Genomic DNA, 21,055 nt, shown 5'->3' on the forward strand with positions numbered 1-21,055 from the left:
CAGGTATGAGGCGAAGCCTGGGTAGCCGTGAGTCAGATGGTGGAATTCTCAGACCCTGAGGAGGGCTTTGGGATCTTTGCAAGCTGATCTTAGGTGATGGCGCCCCTAGTGGTGAGCGGTCTAACTTCAGTGGAGAGAGCCAAGCTCCTGGTTCAGAAACCTGAGCAAATCCAGGTCCCATAGATGCCCATCTTCCTGTTGCTATTAAAGCAAGCTTCATCAAGTCCTTCTTTTTGGATGAAAAGCTCCAGGTTTTCAAGGAGGGACCATCACAGGTCACCTATCCATGCCTAGTGCTTGGCAGAAGGAAAAACATGGGTTTTGAGAAATGGCTCCCCACAGTGGGGCCTGGGCATCCTACTTTTCTAAAGTACCCCAATTATCCTAGGGGCACAGTCAAGGATAGAACCCCTGGATCAATCTCTTGAGCCCTGAGGTCAGAATTCTGACTGCTGTTCACTTGGCGTGTTACCTTTTTTTTTTTCTTTTGCCAAGAGGCAACTGTTTCTCATACTCTGGGCACCTGCACTGGAGATAGTGGGGTGGGGGGAGTGTGATTGAGACTCCCCTCCCGCAGAAGGAGCAGGCTGTGTGACCCAGGCCAGACCAATCAGATGCTCCCTCTCTGGAACAGGGCCTTAAATAGATGGAGCTCCTCTCACCTGAGTGGTGGTGCTCTAAAACATACAGTCTTTGTCAGACGACTATTCCCAAGAGTCTCTTTCTGGCCTTCCAGAGCTGCCTTGGTTTCATCCCATTTCTGAGTCTTCCAGCCTCCCTTGGACTCTGGGAATGCCCATTATCCTTCCAGTCTATTCCCTTTTGCTAAGTTAGCCAAAGTCAGCACCTGTGGCTTATGGTCAAAGGCCCCTGACACTGACAAATGGAAAAGAGGGGACTCTGGATCCATGGCTGCAGGGAGAGGGCACACTCTGAGCTGTCCTCAGTCCTTCTGAAAGGAAAACTGAATAGTGGGGGGCCCTCTGGGGCGGGATGCAAATCCTAAAGTGGACTTCAAGGCCTTACAGGACCTTGGCCCACCATTGTGCTCCTTGTTTGTGCCACTCCAGCCCCACTGGCCTCTCAGCTTGTCATCACACTCAGTGGGCGCACTCCTACCTCAGGGTCTTTGCACTTGCTGTTGTTCCCTTTGCCTGGAATGCTCTTCCTCCAGAAATCCCCACAGCCTACTCCTTTGCCTTTGCTCAAATGACACCTCTTCAGTGGGGCCTCTCTCAGCTACCCCACTTCAAAATACAAAACCCACCCGTCTGGGCCCTCCCTCTCTGCTTTGCCTACTTAACTTTTCTCCAGAAGCTTCCATCATACTATATCATCTGCTTATTTATTTTGTTGTCTATTCCCTAAGCCCCACAAAGTGAGGCATTTTGTCTGTCTTGCTCACTTCAGTATCCCCAGGACAGTAACCTGGCACATAGTAGGCGCTCAATAAATATAGATCTGAGATGCATCCTGGGTGGATGCAGTCAGGAACTTGGTGGGAAAAACCTTGGTCCCAAAGAGCTCATTGCCTGCCCAGCCCTGGAGATCCTGGCTGACAGGTGCCCCTATTGGGGTCCTGCCAGAACCCCACTCTCCCAATGACCTGCATGTGGGGGAGGGAGCCCCTCAAGGCCTGGCATCTCCTGGATGGAGAACCAGTGTGCCTTGGAAGATTCTTAATAATACCACATACCTCAAAGATATAGCGGGTTCAGTTCCAGATCATCACAAAAAAAGCATGAATAGCGAAATAAAGCAAGTCACACAAATGTTTCAGTTTCCCAATGCTTATAAAAGTTATGTTTACACTGTACTGCAGTCCATTAAGTGTGCAATAGCATTATGTCTAAAAAAAATGGACATACCTTAATTTCAAAATACTTTATTGCTAAAAAATGCTGTCATCCAAGCCTTCGTTGAGGAGTCAATCTTTTTGCAGGTGGAGGGTTTGAAATATTGTGAGAATTACCAAAATGTGACAGAGACACAAAGCCAATGAATGCTATCGGGAAAATAGCACCGATACACTTGCTAAATTCAGGGTTGCCACAAACTGTCCATTTGTAAAAAAACAAAACAAAACCCACAATATCTGCAGAGTGCAATAAAGGGTATAAGACACAAGCAATACTTAAGCTGAAAATAGACTGAAATCTATAAGTTGATTGGGAAAATGTGAACACTGACGGGATATTTGTTGTTATTAAGAATTTAGTGTTAATTTTTTAGGTCTGATAACGAGATTGGGTTTTGTTGTAAACAAAAAGAGTTCTTATATTTCAGAGATACATACTGAAATATTTATAGATGAAATGATAATGGTGTCGGGGGTAGGACACAAATGAGGTATAAAAAAGAAAAGATTGGCTGTATATTAATAACTGGGGATGGGTAAATCTGGTTTATTATGCTATTCTCTCTACTTTTATATATGTTTGAAAATGTCCATGGTAAAGTTTTTAAAATGAAAAAAAAAAAGCAAAGCAGAATAAAACGAGGTATGCCTGTAATAATAATAATAATAATAATAATAATAATAATAATAATAATAACAACAACAGTAATAGTAGCAGCACAGCTATCTTTTATGGTTGCTGGCCTTTTTTTCCTAGGTGTGTGTTAAGCGCTTTACATTCAGTACTTCATTTAAGTCTCATATTATTCCCATGAGGTGATCATATTATACCCACTTTAAAGATGAGAAAACCGAAGCTAGTAGAGTATCGATAGTAGCCCCATCGTCTCCCGCCACTTCCGAGCCTGGCACACAGCAGACACTGAATAAATGATGCTGTCCTTCCCGGCCCCATAGAAGGCGGGTGGGCATGGAGCGGGGCGGGGGGGGGGCGGTCCCTCTGGAGGGAGGTCCGGGCGCGGGATGCGCGGGATGCGCGGGGGTGAGCGTGTGTGTCGGGCCGCGCGGAGCCTCAGCGAGGGCCTGGGCGGCCCAGCGTGGCTCTCCGGAGGGTGGGGCAGCCGCGGCCGGGCCTGACGTCTGGCGCCTTGACCGTCGCTCGGCGCTCGCCCCGCCCCGCCGCGGCCGCAGCAGCCGGGAGAAGCCCCTAGGAGCCACCGCCGCCGGCCGCACTCGGATCGCAGCGCGCGCAGCCATGGCTTCGGGGCTGGCGGGTAAGGGGACGCGGGGCGCCGGGGCGGCGGGAGGGCAGCCCCGAGCCGCGGCCCCCAGCCCTCGGCTGACCGGCAGTTCCCCCGTGTCACCCCACAGAGGCGGAGACCCGGCAGAGGTTGCTGCGCACCGTCAAGAAGGAGGTAAGTGCCGGGCGGGGGCGGGGGCGCCACCCCCAGGGCAGGGAGCCACCGCAGCCACCCCGAAAGCGTCTGCAAAGGAGCGGTGGCCTCCTGGGGTGTGGAGCTACCCTGCGTGGGTGCTGACCCCACGGGGCTAGAAGCGGGTGAGCTTGGGGGTGGGATTATTGGTGGGGGGCCCTGGGTGTTTTTGTGCTGTGTGCAGGGGCGACTGCTGCGTGAGGGCCCTCCAGGTGGCGGCACACCTGGATGTGTCTGAGTAGGAGCCCCTCTTGTGGAAGAGCAGGGTGGTGGGTCTCGCCAAGGTGAGAAAAGCACCTGGCGGGGGGTTGACAGGGCATGTTGTCGGGGACGGGCCGGATGGGGCTGCAGCAGGAGCACCAGACTTTGGGAAAGGGGAGAAAGTCGCTACGGGGAAATAAAGCCCCCCACCTACCCCCTCCCCGAAATTCTCAGTCCTTGGAGCCACCCCCAGGAGCCCTCCCTGAGAGTCCCAGGTCAGTGGGTTACTCCATTTGAGGCATGTGCGCATGCTCCCCTGGCAGGCAGGGCCCCCTGACCCCCACCCCACCCCACCCTCGAACGAGGGTGAGAATTAGTCAGGGTTCAGCTGCCCCTCTGCCCCTTCACTCTCCCTGGGGTTAGACGGGAGCCCAGTCTAGCCTTTAGAGTTAATAGTTCATGACTTCTCGGAGAGCGGGAGAATCTATAGTGATGGGTGCCTGGGGAAGCATTTAGATACCTGGACTGCGTGTGTTTTTTTGTGTGTGTATGTGCATGCACATGTCTGTGTGGGTGAGGACATGTATCTGTGAGTATGTGTATCTGAGAACATGTGTGCATCTGCCTGGAAATATCTAAGTGTATTTCTATGTGTACATGCATCCGTGTGTCTGTGTGTTTATCTGTTTTTGTGATTATGATGTGTATCTGTGTGATGCGGAAATCTCTGTGAATGAGTGAGGTTGTGACTGTGTGTGTGCATGGGACATGGGATGCATGAGTCTGTGTGTGAATGAGTGAGGCTGTGACCGTGTGTGTGTGTGTGTGTGCATCGCTCTCCTCATGTCACCCCGCATCCCTCCACGTGGGACCCCATTGCTGCTGAGCCTGCCTCACATCTGCATCCTGAGTGCTCAGCCCTAGACCAGGAATGGCCGCAGACCTTGGGGGCTGACCTGATCCTGTGCCTCTGTGTATGTTGAGGGTGCCAGTATCTGGTCACAGTGCTGTCCACCAGGAAGCCCCTCCCCGCACGGTGGCAGATACCACCAAGGGCAGCCTGGAGGCTGGAACCTGTTGCTGCCCCTCCCCATTTGGGGAGCGTGGGCGTGTGTCTGTGCGTATGTCTCTGTGTGTGGCATGTCCCATTGTTGCTAAAAGAATCAGCTCCAGGCTGACTGCACATTCTAGCGTTTCTGAATAAGGAGACATACAGGCTACATGGAATCCCTCAGAAAGGCCCAGAACTTTTCAGCTCAGGCCTCTTAGAGACCCCTGTGGGGACCTGAAGAAAGCTCTGTCTAGACCCTCTTTCCATCAGAACCTACATATTCTGATTGTTTTGGGGGAAAGTGTGTATAGACCTCCCCCACAAAACCCTTCAGGTTAAAAACCTGCAATTTTTTTTTCATTGTTTAATTAAACCTAGGTGTAATATGTGCTCCCCAGATCTTTTCACCTGGAGTGGCTGTGTTTTTAAGGAAATGCTTGACTGGTTCAACGAGGGGTTGGGGGAGGGGACCTACAGGCAGAAGAGCTTGTGAACATCTTGGAGGGAGTGCTTCCCGGCTCTGGGCAGGTCTCCAGCTGGGGCCCTGAACCCAGCTCTGCTACCAGCTCCCTCGATGCCCTAGACGAGTTCCTTCCCCTCTAGGGACTCAGTGTCCATATCTGGAGGAGGAAGCGTTGGTTCAGTGTCCCTGGAGGTCCCATCCATGTCAGTCTAGTTTGGGTTATTGGCCAGGCTGTGGGGGACTTCCCCCCTGGCGGCCAGCGGTCTGGGGCTGCATTCTCTCTCCTGGGAGCAGCTGAGTTTGGGGCTTGGGATGAGCTTTCTGCCTGGCTCGAGGTCGAGGCCATCTCCTGGTCAGAGGGACTTCTTGGCATCCTGCTTGATGCCTGGGTGGGGGCCGGGGGGGGGCGGGGTGCAGAGGCAGAACCTTGCACGTTTCGGCAAAGGACCTCGGGTGCCCATTGACCCCGATCTGCAATCAGAAGGCAAGACTTTTAGTTGCAAGTTGATGGCTGTTTCTAAATTTTGCATTTCGTGGGGGCACATCGTTTTAGTAATTAGGGCTTCCACTTACTGGGGTCTACTCTGTGCCATATCCTGTGTGCACAGTAATTTTATGAAGTGAGTGAGGTTGTTCCCATTTTCAGACAAGGAAACTGAGGCTCAGAGAAGAGGAGTGAATTCCTCAAGAACACACAGCCCAGAAGGGACTTATCCCCCAGGCCTGTCTGGTGTCAGAGCCAGGCTCTTACCCCCTAAATCACAAACATGCCCATCCACATCTACACAGTGCTACAATCTCAGCATGTGTGGGTGGTATAATTTCCATTGTACAGATGAGAAAACTGGCCCAGAGAGAGTAAGCGATGTTTCAAGGGCACAGAACCAGTGAAGGGGGACAGTCTTCTGTCTGTGAGCCCCCTGTTCAGCATGGGTGCCCCCAAGGGCATGGTGACAAATCCATGCCCCCCAAAGCAGATCCCCTCTCTCCTTTCCTTCCTCTGCCTACCTCTTTGGAGAGCATCTCCAATGGAATGGTGAAAGGGAGCTCTTTGCTTAGAAAACTGGGAATTGATTGAGGTCTTCCTTCTCTCCACCCTCTGGGTTCAGAACCACATCCCTGCCTGTCACAGCCTCGCCCAGGGGCCCCTCCCATCCTTCTTTCTGGAAGGGGCGGCTTAACAGTCAGTTTCTGTAGATAAGCCAGGCAGGTCTGCAAACTTTGTCTGAGCCACTGAAGCTACAAAGGCTAGTAGAGCCTGTGGGGCTGGAAGTTCCATCTAGTGCTGACTCAGCTGGTCTCTGTGGATCCCACAGTGAACAAGATTGGCCCTGCCCTCTGGGGGCTGACATTCCAGTACGCTGGACAGACCCTGACAGACATCCGAATGTAATGAAAAGGATGATTGCAGGCTGTGCACTGAGGTCTGAAGTAGAAGCACTTGGCATCACAAGAACATATAACTGCATGCAGGTGGCTCAGGAGGGCTTCCCGGAGGAAGTGATGTTTACGAAGATGTGTGAAGGATAAGTAGGCTTTTTAGGTGAAGGTATGAGGTAGCAAGAGACAGAGGAAAATCATTCCTGGCAGAGGGAACTGCACATGCAAAGACTTTGTGGCTGGAGGGAGCACTACAGACAAGGAATGGAAGGATTAGGAAGTGGCTGGAGTGCAGAGAGAAAGGCGAGTGGCGCCACATGCAGAGGGGCAGAGCATGTGGTCCAATCCTAAAAGCAAGAGGAAAGGAGTGGGGAGGACATGAGGAATATGGAAAGAAGAGGGTGGAGCCGAAACTCATTGCTTATCAATTGTACAACTTGGACAAGCATCTGTCTTTACCTTCACACGTATCTGGGTTTCAGTTTATTCATAATGGGGGTGAAAATTACTCACCTATCAGGATAAACCATGTGAAAACACCCACCATGTTAGTCTGAGCTTCTCCAGGACAGGAATCTTTTTTTTTTCTGTCTCCCCAGCGCCACCCAGGGAAGGCTGGGGACAGCGTGGCCTCAGCATAATTTCCACCAGTTAAATCCAACCAGCTCTGTCCTAGCTCCTTCCTGGCTCCATTAGCTGTCCCCTCCTTTTCCCTCCCCGCCTCCACCCCTTAATTTTGTTTTGGTTCCCAGAGCCTCAGGGACTGGCTTCCCGTTGCCATGACGACTGCCACTAAAGGAGCCAGCCACGTGACACGAGTTGATAACGGAAGCAGAGTGACTAACTGCCTTGTTTTCCTGCCTCCGGGCTGGGCCTGGGAGGCCTCTTAATTGGAGGGGAGAAGGCAGGGGCTTGTGGCCCGGAGGAGAGACCCTGGGAAAGAGGCAGGGGGATGAGGTGGATGCTAGAGAGGAAGCTGCGTGTAGCTCTGCACACTGGAACTGGTGTGAGGGCTGTCCTGGGGAGCCATCATCACAGTGGCTGAGCTGGGCTTGTCTGGGGACTCAGCCTCCCAGCTCCTGAGTCGGGGATCATGAGAGGGGAGGTGGGTGGGACGTGTTGAGAAGGTTGGAGGAAATCAAGAGGGAAACAACTGATGTTAGTACTAGGACCCTGTGGTGGTGTCAGTCTAACCCGGTGGCTCTTAGTGAAGGAGGGGGCACAATTTTACCACCCAGGTAGGATTGCCAGGTAACATACAGGTCACACAGTTAAATTCGAATTTCAGATAAGCAACAAGCAATTTTTTAGGATGAGTATATATTGCTAAATCTGGCAACCCTACCCCAGGGGACATTTGGCAACATCTGGAGACGTTTTTGGTTGTCATAGCTGGGGGTGCTACTGGCATCTAGTGGGAAGAGGCCAGGGATGCTGCTCAACATCCCACAAAGCCCGGGACAGCCCCCAGCACAAGGAAGTAGCCAGCTCAGAACAGCACTACTTTGCTGATTGGTCCCCACATGCCACCTCCTTTACTCTGAAAGACAACCCTAAGAGGGAGAATAACCATCTCCTTCACTTTATAGAGGAGGACCTGGAGGCACAGAGACGGTAAGCAGCTCGCTTTAAGGTTGCACAGCCAGCCCGTGGAGAAGCCAGGATTCAGATCCCACATTGTCAGGATCTGAAGGGTGGCCTCGTGGCCCCTGATTCACGGAGGGCAGAGGTAGGGAGCTACAAGCTACAGCAGAGTCCCCGGAAGCAGGCTTCGGGGTCAGATGTGTGTGGGGGAAGGAGATGAGTCAGGAAAGGTCCATTAGGCCAGCTTGCGCAGGGCTGTGGATGCCAGGCGGCAGCCTTTGCTCCATCAGATAGTGGGGAGCTCTAGAAGATTTAGGAACAGGGGAGGTCTTGCTTGGAGTTGTACTGCAGGAAGTTTCATTTGGCAGCAGGGGCCAGGACAGACCCTTTCTGCCAGCTCTTAGAAGAAAACTTCCTCTCTTCTTTCCTTCTTTCCACAAATATTTATTGAGCATCTACTAGGTGCCAGGCACTGTTGTAGGAACTGCAGATTGAGAAGTGAACAAAGCAACATCCCTGCTCACGTGCTCTCGTGAAGCTTACAGTCTAGTTGGGGGACAGATAGATAACACAATAAATATGGTGACGGGAGCTATGAGGAAAATAAAGCAGGGAAGGTGGTGGAGAGTGGTGAGAAGGGCGCTCCAGAGGGGGCACTCTGGGATGGCCCTTCTGACAGGGTGACATTGTCTGCTTGGCGGACATCTGCGGGAAGGGTGTTACTGACAGAGGGAACAGCATATACAAAGCCCTTGAGTGGTGAACAGTGAATAGCGAGGAGGCTGGCGAGGCTGGAGCAAAGGGAAAAAGAATGAAGGAGGAGGAGATGAGGTCAGAGAAGGAACAGGAGGCCCATCGTGCAGGGCCTGTGGCCCTCGGAAGCTTTGGCTTTTACTCTGAGTGAGATGGGAGCCGTGGGGGGATTTTGAGCATGTGGGGAGTGTGAGTTCACCTACGTGTGGCTGCAGGCGGGCAATACGTGGAGGGGACAAATGAGGATACAAAGTCATCAGGCAAGAGAGGAAACTTCTATCTAGTCCTTTCCGAGCTTTCCATTCTTGGGCTGGAAATCACAGCCCCACGCTCCTCTGCTGGGCCAAGCGGAGGTTCCAAAAACGCTTGCTGATCGAATGAACAAAAGCAGGAATACTGGGTGGGATATTTTGGGGCTCTCTGATGCTTGCAGGGTTGACTCAAATCAGTTGGTGTGTGTCGTGTTTTCGAGCTTAAAACGGCAGAAGTTGTCATGAATAATGCAGCTATATCCGCACATAGTCTGGTTTGATGCTTTTTTTGTATCTCTGGCAATGCGGCTTCCGGGAGCTTTGGATAGTGGTGGGCTTGGGTTCGATGTGATGGGGGTGGCAGGAGGGACTCTGGCTTTCCTGCTTAGCTATGTCTCCCGTGAAGTCTGGCTGGGTCCCGCCTGCAGTAACCTCCTGAGGGGCTCTGCGAGAGGGTGGTAGCTTTTGCTGCTGGTTGGCAGGTGGGAAAGTGCATTTCTGTCACCCAGTTGGGCCCACAGTTGTTGGCTGCAGACCCCAGGATGGGAGGTGAGGACACCTGAGTCCTTGTCCCAACTCTGCCCCTAACAACCTGTGGCCTCCTAGCGGGTCCCTTCTCCCTGTCTCGTCCTCCTGCTTTCTAAGTGGGCAAGGTCGGACGGCTCAGGGATTCTAAGGACATCGAGCCATCTAATTTGACCGGCATCTCTTTCCAAGAGCCGGGTCTCTCCTGTGTTTTCTCTACTCTGAATTTGCCAAGTCTGTATTTAAGATTTATTATACTCAGTAGCTGATAAGACTTTTGGGGAGCCTTCACTCAAGGAAAACAAGGGCTCGACTAAAGCCATTCTAATGGGATCAAGTTTTTTTAAACAGCATTTACTGAGCATTTTATATGAATGACTTCATTTAAGTATCTCAGTGCCCTGTGAAGTGGATAAAATGTTCTCCCTAACAGAGAAGGATATTGAGGCACAGAGATGGCAAGTAACACCCCTGCGGTCGTGGAGACTGTAAGTGGTACAGCTTGGGGGTCTGGCTCCAGAACCCTGCTCTGCACTCTGGAGCCAAAACCAATGTGGTTATAAGCTATGCTGAGAGTGTGGAGTTAGGGATAAGGCCAAGCTTTGGAACCAGACAGCCTTGAGTTCAGGTTGCAGCCCTGGCATTTAGGAGCTGTGAGAATCTCTCTGGCTTGAGTTTCTTTGTGTATCAGATGGCCAGGGCATCATCTACCACTCGTTTATGCTGTAACACGGGGGTTCGACAGTATTTGTGGAGGGACCAGGCACAGTGCTTGGCTCACCCAGTTAAGAGTGAGATGGAACTCGTTTGCAGAAGGACATTTTGCTGCCCTTTCTGGTCATGTTGAACTTGCAGATGCCCTCAGCATGGGATCTTGCTCTCCTTGGGTAAGCCTCGGGCTGGGCTGTGCCAGGGCCACAGGAGCAGTGCTGTAGCCTAGGAAGGGGATCCAGCGGGACTGAGCCCTTGAGTAGGAGTCTGCAAGGCTGAGTCTTGACTGATGGCATTGCCATCCTTGGGTGGGCAGCTGGAGGTTCCCTCTGTGTCTGACTGCTCATCGGCCCCTGCGGAGGTAATCCCTCAGCCTCAGGAGGTCAGAAACCCTCGTGAGCCTGCTGGCCCTGCCGCTTAGCTGCTGTGAGCCCCCGGGTGAGGCAGCTGGGAGGGCTGAACTCCAGTGGGGGGCAGCGTATTTTTCTTTCTTTTAGTAGTACAAGAAGATAGGAGATGAATAGTTTTTTTGTGCTTTTTCTTTACAAAATCTTGAAGGAACTCAGATTCTGGGCATTTGTAAAGGACAGTAACAGGTTCTATTGCAGTAGACCCCATACAAAAATCGGATAACTGAAGCCCCAAGAGATCAAGGGACTTGGCGATACTTGGGGCATTGAATGGATGCTCCTCTAATTATTGTTATTTAGTGAATTATGTTGAAATAGAAAGTTAGAATTAGAGCAGCTATCATTTCTTTTTTTTTGTTCTTTTTTTTTTTTAAGAAATAAAGACAGTTTTACTACTGCCATTTATTAAACGCTACTCTAAGTGCTTTACTCTGTCTCATTTAATCCACAAAGCAATCTTCCTATAGAGTAGGTACAGATAGCGACTCCTGTTTACTGAAGAGGAGATTGAAGCTCAGAGAGGTTAAGAAACCAGACCAAGTAAGGTCACACAGCTGCAAAGCAGCAGAGCAGGGTATTTTAGCCAGCCCCATCCAATTCAAGTTGGATAATAACTTGCTAAAAAAACCAGTTAAAACAATAAATAAATATATAAATATAAAGCAGAAAGGGAAAGAGAGGCTAAGAAATGGATCTATTGGTTCAAGGGTTTGGGAAGTTTGTAGTGATCCAGTTTTATGTACAGCTGTATCCAGGGGTTCCAGTGATGTTATCCGGACCATCTCTCTCCATCTCTCTGTGCTGCTTTTGTCTGTGTTAAGCTTTATGCTTTCTCTCTATGGGGAGGTAGAGTGTTGCCCAGCCGCTCTCAGGAAACAATATGCCAGTTTGACATCAAGACAAACAGAGCTTCTCCTTCCCCATGGTTCTAGCAGAAGTCTTAGGATTAGATCTCATCCGACCAGCCTGGGTCATGTTCTCCTTTTGCGCCAATGGCTGTGGGATGGATTGCTCTGATTGGTCAAGCCTGGAGGGGTGAAGTGTAGAGTCAGCCCTGTGAGAGTAAAGGAGGGGACCCAGAGGAGAGTCAAGGTGAAATGACCAGACAGGGAGATGGTAACTAGGCCAACAAACTACAGACATCCGCCTTCACAGCCTGAGGGTCCTGCATTTGGAGCTCAGCCCCTAACAGTAGAAGTGGCCACTCTGATGGTCTGTGCCTGGCTGTGATCCCAAATGCTGCCTGGGGACCTGCTGTGCGCAGGTATCTGCTGGATCAGAGATTTTTACTCTGGGGTGTGCAAAACCCTGAAATTGTACAAACACTTTGTACTTGCTGTATGGAGAGGGTATCCTCCATTATCCTCAGGACCTGTAAAGGATCCACAACCCAAATACCCTAATACAGTTGGTGTCCTTTAATATGGTTTTAAATAAACCTTTCATAGAGTTAAAAAAAAAACAAAACACCCTGAAAGATGCTGGGATACAAAGATGAATACAGTACAATTTCCCGACCTCCATGTGCTCAGAAATGAAATGGTGTCTCCTACTCTCTAACCCATTGAGTCCTCTAATAATAATATCAATCTCTAATAATAATCATAATGAGCATTTATTGGGCACCTACTATATTCCAGACCTTCACTGTCCAATGTGGGCTACTAGTCACGTGTGCCTATTTACATTTAAATCAAGTAAAATTACATTTAAAATACTGTTCCTCAACGGCACTAGGCATGTTTCAAGTGCTCAATAGCCCCACGTGGCTAGTGATAACATATTGGACAATACAGGGATAGAGCGTGTCCAGAAAGTTCTATCATGTTCTAGACGTTGTGCTAAGTGCTTTATATCCATTAACATATTTGATCTTAAAAAAATCCTTAATAAATAGGACCTACCCCTACCTCAGAGGTAGGGGTAGGTCCTATTTATTATCCCATTTTACAGATGAGTAAACTGAAGCACAGAGCAAGTGAAGTGACTTGCCCAAGGTCGGAGAGCCCATAAGAACCAGGATTCTAACCCAGCCCTTAAATACACTATCTCACTGCTTTTCCTCTTAAGGTTGGCTGGAGGTGGTTAGTCCATTTTCTGGTCCATCCTGAGTGTGAACCATCTGGGAATTCCATTTCTTTCTTTCCTGCAGCCACCCAGACCCCCAAATTTTGGGCAGGCTTCCAGAGAATCTCGGCACCCTCTGGAGTCCGTGTGCGCCTTCCTCATCCTTGAGGCCCGTGGGTCTGCGGAAACGGGGCATGTTGCCAGGGGAGCCGCCACACGCAGTAGGCAGAGCACCCGGGAGAAAGCTGGCGGGTGTCCATGGTGTAGGCTGAGAATGTGAAACACGTGGGCCCTTTTCCCTGGGGCTGGGGGGTGGCCGGGGGGTGGTCTTCAAGGCTTCTCCATGTCCATCAGTGACTGGGTGTGGGAGTGTTGGCCAGAGGGACCTTTTGGCCAAGATGTCCCCAGGTGAATGCTCTTAGAATCAGGCACTGGGGAAGACTCCTTGTCGAGGGGTCTGGGGCACCTGTGCAGGGTGGCGATGACAGACCTGTTGGTGGGAACCCCATTCTCAGCCCCCGAACACCTCTCCTTCCAGGCCCGGCTGGCTGGCCGGTCTTTCTACTCTTCGGAAGCAATGCCTGGTGCCTATTTATAGCACGTCAGTAAACTATTAACTGGGGCCGGACCGGCAGCAGCCCGGGAGAGGCATTTGCTTCTCCTGCAAGCCCCATAGCCACCTTTAGGGGGGTTAAGAGTGAGGAACCGGAGGGAGGGCTTTTCTAACCCTCTGAAGATCCACATGCCACCACTTCATCATTTATTTATTTAGCTGCTCATTCCTGTCACAGGGACGGGACTGCAGAAGGACACCCCTGTGGCTTTGCCTTCCGTACCTGCGTGGATGTGGTGGGCAGGATGGAAGGATGTGGGCGGGAGGGTGGGGCAGATCAGTCCTGGAACTGCAGGCGAGAGAGAGTCCCGAAAAGGAAGCTTCGATCCATTCCCGGTGGTTGCTGAGGTCCTAGTGCCAGACACCTTCAGACCCCTGCTCTGCGAGGCCCCAGAGCCCCCTGCAGACCACACAGGCTGAAGGCGTGGAGGAGTCTCTTTGGAAGGAGACTCTTAGCCTGTTTGCCCAAAAGCTGGGACCCCTGCCGACATCCTCCATGAGTGGCAGAGTAAGGTAAAGACATTTTTTTGGAAAACAGACTTTATTTTTTAGAGCAGTTTAGGTTCACAGTAAAAATTAAATGAAAAGTACAGAGATTTCCCTTACACTCCCCGCCCCACACATGCACAGCCTTCCCCACTATGGACCCCCCACCAGAATGGGACATTTGTTACAATGGAGGAACCTACGTTGACACATTATCACCCCAAGTTCATAGCTACACTAGGGTTCAGTCTTGGTGATGTGCATGCTATGGGTCTGGAGAAATGCATAAGGACGTGTATCCACCATTATAGCATCACACAGAACAGTTTCACTGCCCTAAAATCCTCTGTGTTCTACCTGTTCATCCTTCTCTCCCCCCAATCCCTGGCAACCACTGATCTTTCTACTGCTTCCATAGTTTTGCTTTTTCCAGAATGTCATACAGTTGGAGTCATACAGTATGCTACCTTTTCAGAGTGGCTTCTTTCATTTAGTAATAAGCATTTCAGCTTGGACATTCTTTTCGTGACTATGATTTTCCTTCAGGAACCGACATGTGGCAGAGAGAGGAAGCTAGGAGGTGCCTGGCGAGCTGGGAGAGATGGGTGATGAAAGATGATGGCTGGGGCAGAGGTGGAGCTGGCAGGTGCTGCTGGACCCTGGCTGTGACTGTGACGTTGGGCTGCACTGGGCTGAGGGAGCCGGTGCGTTGGCCACCTGGCTGCTAGCGTCCCCACCGTGACTTGGGACTCCGGAGCAGGAGACCTTGATTCAGATCCCAGCCTCTTCACAGGCCAGATGATCTTTGTCCCTCCCAGGTCTGCTGCTTCGTTGGAAAAATGAGAATAGTAGCAATGACACCTATATTATTGTGAATCTTTGGGCTCACATATGTAAAGCTCCTACCCAGCTTGTGGGAAGCATCCGTAGGTGTCTGTTGAATGAATGAATGAACCTACTGTGTGCCAGGCTCGGTGCAGAGCAGGTAGTCATGGGTTTGAATCCCTGCCCTGCCATTTGAAAACCTTGTGCTCTTGGAAAGTCATTTAATCTCACTGAAACTCAGTTTCCTCGTTCGTAAAATGAGGAGGCTAATTGTATCCATTTCTCCAAATTACCACAAGGACTGGATGAGATAAACCCCCTAAACACAGTGCCAGTCACACAGTGAGCACTTTATAAATAAATGCCAGTTGTTCTTACGTAAAACAAATGCATAAAGCACCTACTATGTGGCTGCTATTGTGTTTAATGCTTTATATTGAGTTGTCTGAGGTGTTTATATATATTTTGGATATCAACCCCTTATCGGTCATATCATTTGCATATATTTTCTCCCATTCCGTAGGTTGTCTTTTTGTTTTGTTGATGGTTTCTCTTGCTGTGCAAAAGCTTTTAAGTTTAATTAGGTCTCATTTGTTTATTTTTGCTTTTATTTCTTTTGCCTTCAGAGACAGATCCAAGAGATATTGCTACAAAATGTATCATCTTATGCCTGTGAGGCAATACTAACATCTAATACAAATACTAATATAACACTAATATGAATAGCACCCATTTTATGGTTGGGAATGCTGAGGCTCAGAGAAGGGACATGATTTGCCCGAGATCATGCGTGCATGAGCTGGGATATGAATCCTGGAAGTTTGATTCCAGAGTCCAGTGCTCATGGCTGTGCAGTGGGTGTTACTCTAGGAGCTGGGAAAGGGAGGGGGCATCACATCAACTCGAGGGGGTCTCAGGAGGGAGTAAGAAGGTCACGTTATCTGGTTCTGGAGCACTGGGTGGTTTTTCCAGAGCTGGAGGTGGAGGTAAGAGTGGGTGGGGATGTCAGGTGCAGGGGACTGCAGAAGCGAATGTCAGGTGGTGGGAGTCACGTGGGTCACACAGAAGGAATGCAGGTGTGACTGGGAAGGGACAGGATTTGGCAGGAAAGGCAGGTGGAGCCACACCATGGGAATAGTTACAGCTTGCCAGGCGGTCCCATCCAGCCCCCACATCTGTGTCTGTGCTTCGGAGCTTACCAAAATATTCCTTTCCACCCCCCCCCCCCACCCCACCCATCAGCCTCAGCCCTGTTCCAGCCCCTCCCAACTCTCACCTCCTGCGTGCCTCGCCCATATCAAATTAAAAAATACAGAGCCGCCAGCTATTTCCATGTAGTGCTTTTCCCTGCCACACTGTCCGTACATCTGTTCCTTCCTTTGAGCTCCAGGGCACCTCTGTGGGGGCAGTAGCAGGAGGAAGTTTTTTCCCTGTGCTTTAGAGTTGGTGAATCCGAAGCCCAGAGAGTTCATTTCTACTTGTACTTCAGATCTTGAGCATCATCTCCTGCAGGAAGCCCTCCCTGACCTCCCCACCCACCCAGCTTCCTTGTTATTTGTTCTCATAGAACCAGGTTCTTTCACTGCAGAGAACTGGTCTCACTTCGTCATTATCTACCTGTTGGTGTGATTTCGTTAATGTCTTTCCACCTTGCTGGACTGTGACCTCCATGAGGACAGGGACTCCATCTGCTTGCCACCTAATGCCGCACACATAGGAGGCGCTCTGTGTAGGTTGACTCACTGAGCAGTCAGTTTTGACAGTTTTGGTTCATGTGATACGTTATGGGAAGGCAGGTGTTAGCAGAACGTGGAAGAGGCACGCTTATCCCCGCTTGGGGTATGGAAAGTCCAGGAAGGCTCCCAGGAGGAGGGGACACCTGGGCTGAAGCCTGAGTTGCAGTTAGCTAGCTGGAGCATGCATGGAGGGGCATCTGGCAGAAGGCACCACGTGGGCAAAGGCATGGAGGTGAGCCCACTGCATTGCCTTTGGGGACCTGCGTCCTGAGGCAGGGCTGGAAATACTGGCCTCTTAAGGTATCTGCATCTTGTTCTCAGCATCCGGGGTGCCTGCAGAGTGGCCCAGCCTATCTACCTCTCACCCCCCACACCCCAGTCATTGTCGAGGGGGCCTTTGAGCCACCCCCCCTTTTCTCCCCACTTTCCCTACATGCTGAGAGTTTTGTTTTGTTTTTTATTTATTTTTGGCTGCGTTGGGTCTTCGTTGCTGCACGCGGGCTTTCTCTAGTTGCGGCGAGCGGGGGCTACTCTTTGTTGTGGTGCACGTGCTTCTCATTGTGGTGGCTTCTCTTGTTGCGGACCACGGGTTCTAGGCGTGCGGGCTTCAGTCGTTGTGGTGCGTGGGCTCAGTAGTTGTGGCTCACGGGCTCTAGAGCACAGCCTCAGTAGTTGTGGTGCCCTGGCTTAGTTGCTCCGCGGCCTGTGGGATCTTCCCAGACCAGGACTCGAACATTGGCAGGTGGATTCTCAACCACTGCGCCACCAGGGAAGTCCCTGAGAGTTATTTTTAAAACCACTTCGAAGGCCCTCCAGGCATCCTAATCTAACTCCACCGTGAGTTTCTTGCAGACGTAAGAGTCAGGCTGCCTAGGGGCCTCCATCTCAGAAGCTGTTGCTGCCTAAGCAGTACTCACCCACCTGCACCACCTGGCCCCTGCCACCTGAGACGCCCGGCTGGCGTGCGGATGCTCTAAGGCCTCTGCCGAGCAGGTGGCAGCTCTGGTGATGTTTATTTAGGCCTCCTATGTGCCACAGGCACTGTGCTGGGTGCTTTAAACCAGGGGTCCCCGTGGCCCAAATGTAGCCTGTTTGTGTGCTGCCCTTGAGCCAAGAGTGCTTTTTACATTACAAAGGGTTGTAAAAGCAAAAAAGACTTCTGTGATGTAGACTGTAGGTGGCCTAAAAAAGAGGTTTGCCAGATTTAACAAATGAAAATTCAGAAAGCCCAATTAAATTTGACTTTCAGGGAAACAGTAATGTTTTAGCAAAAGTATTTACCATTCACTATTTGCAACATACTTATACTAAATATATATATATATATCTTATTTATCTGAAATTTAGATTTTACTGGGCATCCTGTATTTTATATGGCACTGCTATCCTAAAGCCTGAAGTATTTGCTGTCTGACTTATTACAGAAGAAGTTTGCTGACCCCAGCCTTATACACATGGAAGAAGTTTGCTGACCCCAGCCTTACACACATAGCAAACAAGATCAGGCGTCAAAGGGGCTTAGGACACTGCCTGGAACCCAGCCCCATAAGCATCGGCTACTGGTATTCGTGTTATTGATATAATCAGAGTCATCACCAAATATATATTGAACTGCTTGTCCTAGGGGCTCAAGGTTTACTTGGGAGAGACGGACACTGAATGAATAAATCCACAGACGTGTAGTGACGATCAGGCTGTGATAAGTTCTAGGGTGCCATGCAAGAGACTCTGTTTTAGACAGGGCGGTTCTGAGCACTGTGCCTGTTTTGTCTATGGAATCCTCCCATAGCAGCCCTGTGAGGTGGTGCAAACATCATCCCCATTTCACAGATGAGGAAACCGAGGCCCGAGGTTCCCCAGCTAACAGCAGAGCTGGAGTTAGTCCTGGGCCTGGTGGCTCCCAAGCCCATGTTCTTAGTCACATCACTAAAATGCCTTCTTTTATATGGTGCCAGCTGTGTGCTGGGTCTCGTTTGAGGTCCCCTGCCTGTATTTTCCGTAATCCTTATGACAGCCCTGCATACTGGGCCATGTGATTCCCATCCGGGGCTTAGAGGAGTAAACACAGTGTGGAGAGGCAGGGAGGAGGAGCAAGTTGATTTGGAACCTGGCAGTGTTCCAGGTGGGCAACTTGAGGGTAGCTGGGTGTGGGCAGGTGGCAGGTGTGAGGAGGAGAGACACAGGGCAGACCGGGGAGCCACCAGGAGCCCCCCTTCCGGCTTTGCAGATTGGCCCGGATTTCCCTGTCTCCCTCCTGAGATTAATCCTCCTTTTATGCTGTTTAAATATTTGCAGGTAGAAGGAGGGAGGGATGGGGGAGGGCGGGGCATATTTCTGAATGGTTGCAGGGTGGGGCTGGCGGTGGGGTGGGGTAGGTGCTCTGAGGCCTGATGTGGAGGCACGGCTGGGCCACAGCCAGAGGAAGTTGGGGTTGGTGAATAGAGCTGAAACGGCGCCTTAGCAACTGGCCATTCACCTCACTAACTAACCCTCATGAAAATCCACTGTGGGCCACGCAGTGAACCTGACCATCACTATCATCTCAAGAGTCATTACTGTTTGTAGCATCCTTACTATGTGCCAGGTACAGTCTCCACAGTCTCATTCAAGCCTCACATTATGCCTGTGAGGTAGGGGTGCTAAGACCATCCACCCCATCTTACAGATGGGGAAGCTTGTCTAGCATCATGTGGGCAGTGAGTGGCCAAGGATTGGACCCCAGGTCAGTGACTCCACCTCCTAGGCTCTTAGCCTCTCTCAACTGCCTCCTCACATCCTGTCCTTAGAGCTGAGAAGCTGGTTCCAAAAAGAGTGAGCTCCCCATCGTTGGAGAAACGCAAGCAGTTGTTGGAGGACTCCTTAGAATGGAGCTGGAGAGGGATCGCAGTTTCCCGACCACTGTGACCTTTGAGGTCCCCCTGCCTCTGAAGGGTCCCCACAGTGCGCTGTCGTTGGCGGAGTCACATCCAGGTGACCCAGGTCTTCTGACTCCCAGTTCAGTGCCTCTTTCCATCCCCAAGTTGGGAGACACTGGAGAATCCCTCCTCACAGGTTTCTCAGCACCTTGGGATTTCAGAGGGCCTGACCCAAGATTGGGCAGGGCTGGAGGCAGGGCTCCGGGTCAGGCCGTCAGACAGACCTGGGTTCAAGTCCTGGCTGTGTGACCTACAGACAAGTTGTATAAACTCTCTGTGCCTCACTTTATCCATCTTTAAAATGGGGATAATAATTCTCTCGTGAGGATTAAATCAGACATTCTAAACAGATCACCTGGCACTTTGTAGATGCTCTTAGTATACATTCTCCTTTAATAACAAAAGCAGAATGACAAAACAAAAGGAGAATAACAGAAGCATTTTGTTCACAGTGGCCTCCGCTTCTGCAGTGAGAGACGAAGTATTTATTAGAACAAAGGCCCTGAGTCTGAATCCTGCTGCCTCTGCGTGACCTGGGTCAGGTTAGCTAATCTTTGTGCGTCAGTTTCCCCATCTATAAAATGGGAAGAACTCGGGAAATGACCTCATTAAGGTTGTGCTTACAAATAGTCCCCGGAACACAGCGAGTGCCCAGAAAAGTGAGGGTAAGCTTTAGCGTCATAAACCTCCTACTGTGTGCTAGCCCGGCCTGCCCTTTCACCAGTCACATCACATTTAATTCTCAGCACTGCCCCAGGGGATGATAGGTTCCACTTTACAGATGAGGAAACTGAGGTGCCAGCAGGGGCACGACTTGACCGAGCTCACACTGGACGTGAGTGGCCGGGCTGGGATGAGAATGCAGGTCTGTGTGGCTCCAGAGTGGCACCAACCATAGTCACTGCCTCTGTGCCGCCCAAATGGGGCGGGATTCCTGGTCCAAAGCTTAGAAAATCACACAGGCCGCAAGGAGCCAGGATGGCACCCTGCCACTGCCACTGTCTCCAAACTACCCCACGGTCCCTCAAATCTGTCTGCCTCCAATGTGGACCAAGTTCAAGACCATGTCTGGGGATCTGAGAGGGGGAAGGTGGTTAAGCTAATTTCAGAAGTCTTCCGCAGCTGCCAGACCCTCTTCCCCCGCCCACAGTGCTGATCTGTCCCCGGGGATGGGTCCCCCCCTCGCGGGAGTGGGCAGCAGCCTCTTTCTTCCTGCGGCGAGACCATGCCCTCTTCTGCAAGACTCTCAGTGACCTTCTGGGGAAGGCTCCCACAGCATTGCCTTTTAATTTCCTCTCCTGGCCTCCGGCTGTCAGCCTGTTACGAACTTCTGGGGAGATATTCTAGCCCACAGCTGGGAGCCAGCGGAGGTGGGAGGGGCCCTCACTCGCCAGAACCCCTCGTTCAGGCTGAGAACACCGTGGGTGCTGCATTCTCCCCTCCACCACCCACCCCCAGATCCACCCCCAGGAGAAGAGGCCCAGAGCCAGGCAGCCACGGGCCCCTCCCTGCAGCCGGCTTCCCAGCTGTGTGACCTCAACAGCAAGGCTACCCTTTGAGTTTCAGGCTCCACAGCTGTAAGCAGACGGCCTTCCCTGCTCTGCAGATTTTGGAGTTGAGACAACGCGTGTGTGCAGTCAGGGTGCCGACAGGAAGCAAGTGCTTCCCCCAAACTGAGTACATTAAGGTGAATTTAATAAAGGGCTGTTGACTAAGGCAAGGGAAGGATGCTGTGAGACCCCGTGATATTAACATTGGGGAACCAGGAACCGCTACTGCCCCCAGTCTGATCA

At 51.1% G+C, this 21,055-nt stretch overlaps 1 protein-coding gene across 7 annotated transcripts in view; it reads left to right on the forward strand.

Moving 5' to 3' along the window:
• The window catches only part of SGSM1 (small G protein signaling modulator 1), a 175,996-nt gene that overhangs the window by 90,969 nt on the left and 63,972 nt on the right, over nt 1-21,055 (forward strand). For 2 of the 7 annotated variants that reach the window (XM_082354436.1, XM_082354438.1), the window contains exon 7: nt 3,230-3,273. The exons of 2 other annotated variants lie outside the window; for them this stretch is intronic. In XM_082354436.1, coding sequence (XP_082210562.1) covers nt 3,230-3,273 — 44 coding nt within the window. Of the gene's footprint in view, nt 1-2,924; nt 3,133-3,229; nt 3,274-3,649; nt 8,001-21,055 lie in introns of those variants that run through there. 3 more of the 7 variants (XM_082354439.1, XM_082354441.1, XM_082354440.1) reach the window with 3 other exon arrangements.

Source organism: Balaenoptera borealis (assembly GCF_965194805.1).
Source record: "Balaenoptera borealis genome assembly, chromosome: 14".
NCBI lineage: Eukaryota > Metazoa > Chordata > Mammalia > Artiodactyla > Balaenopteridae > Balaenoptera > Balaenoptera borealis.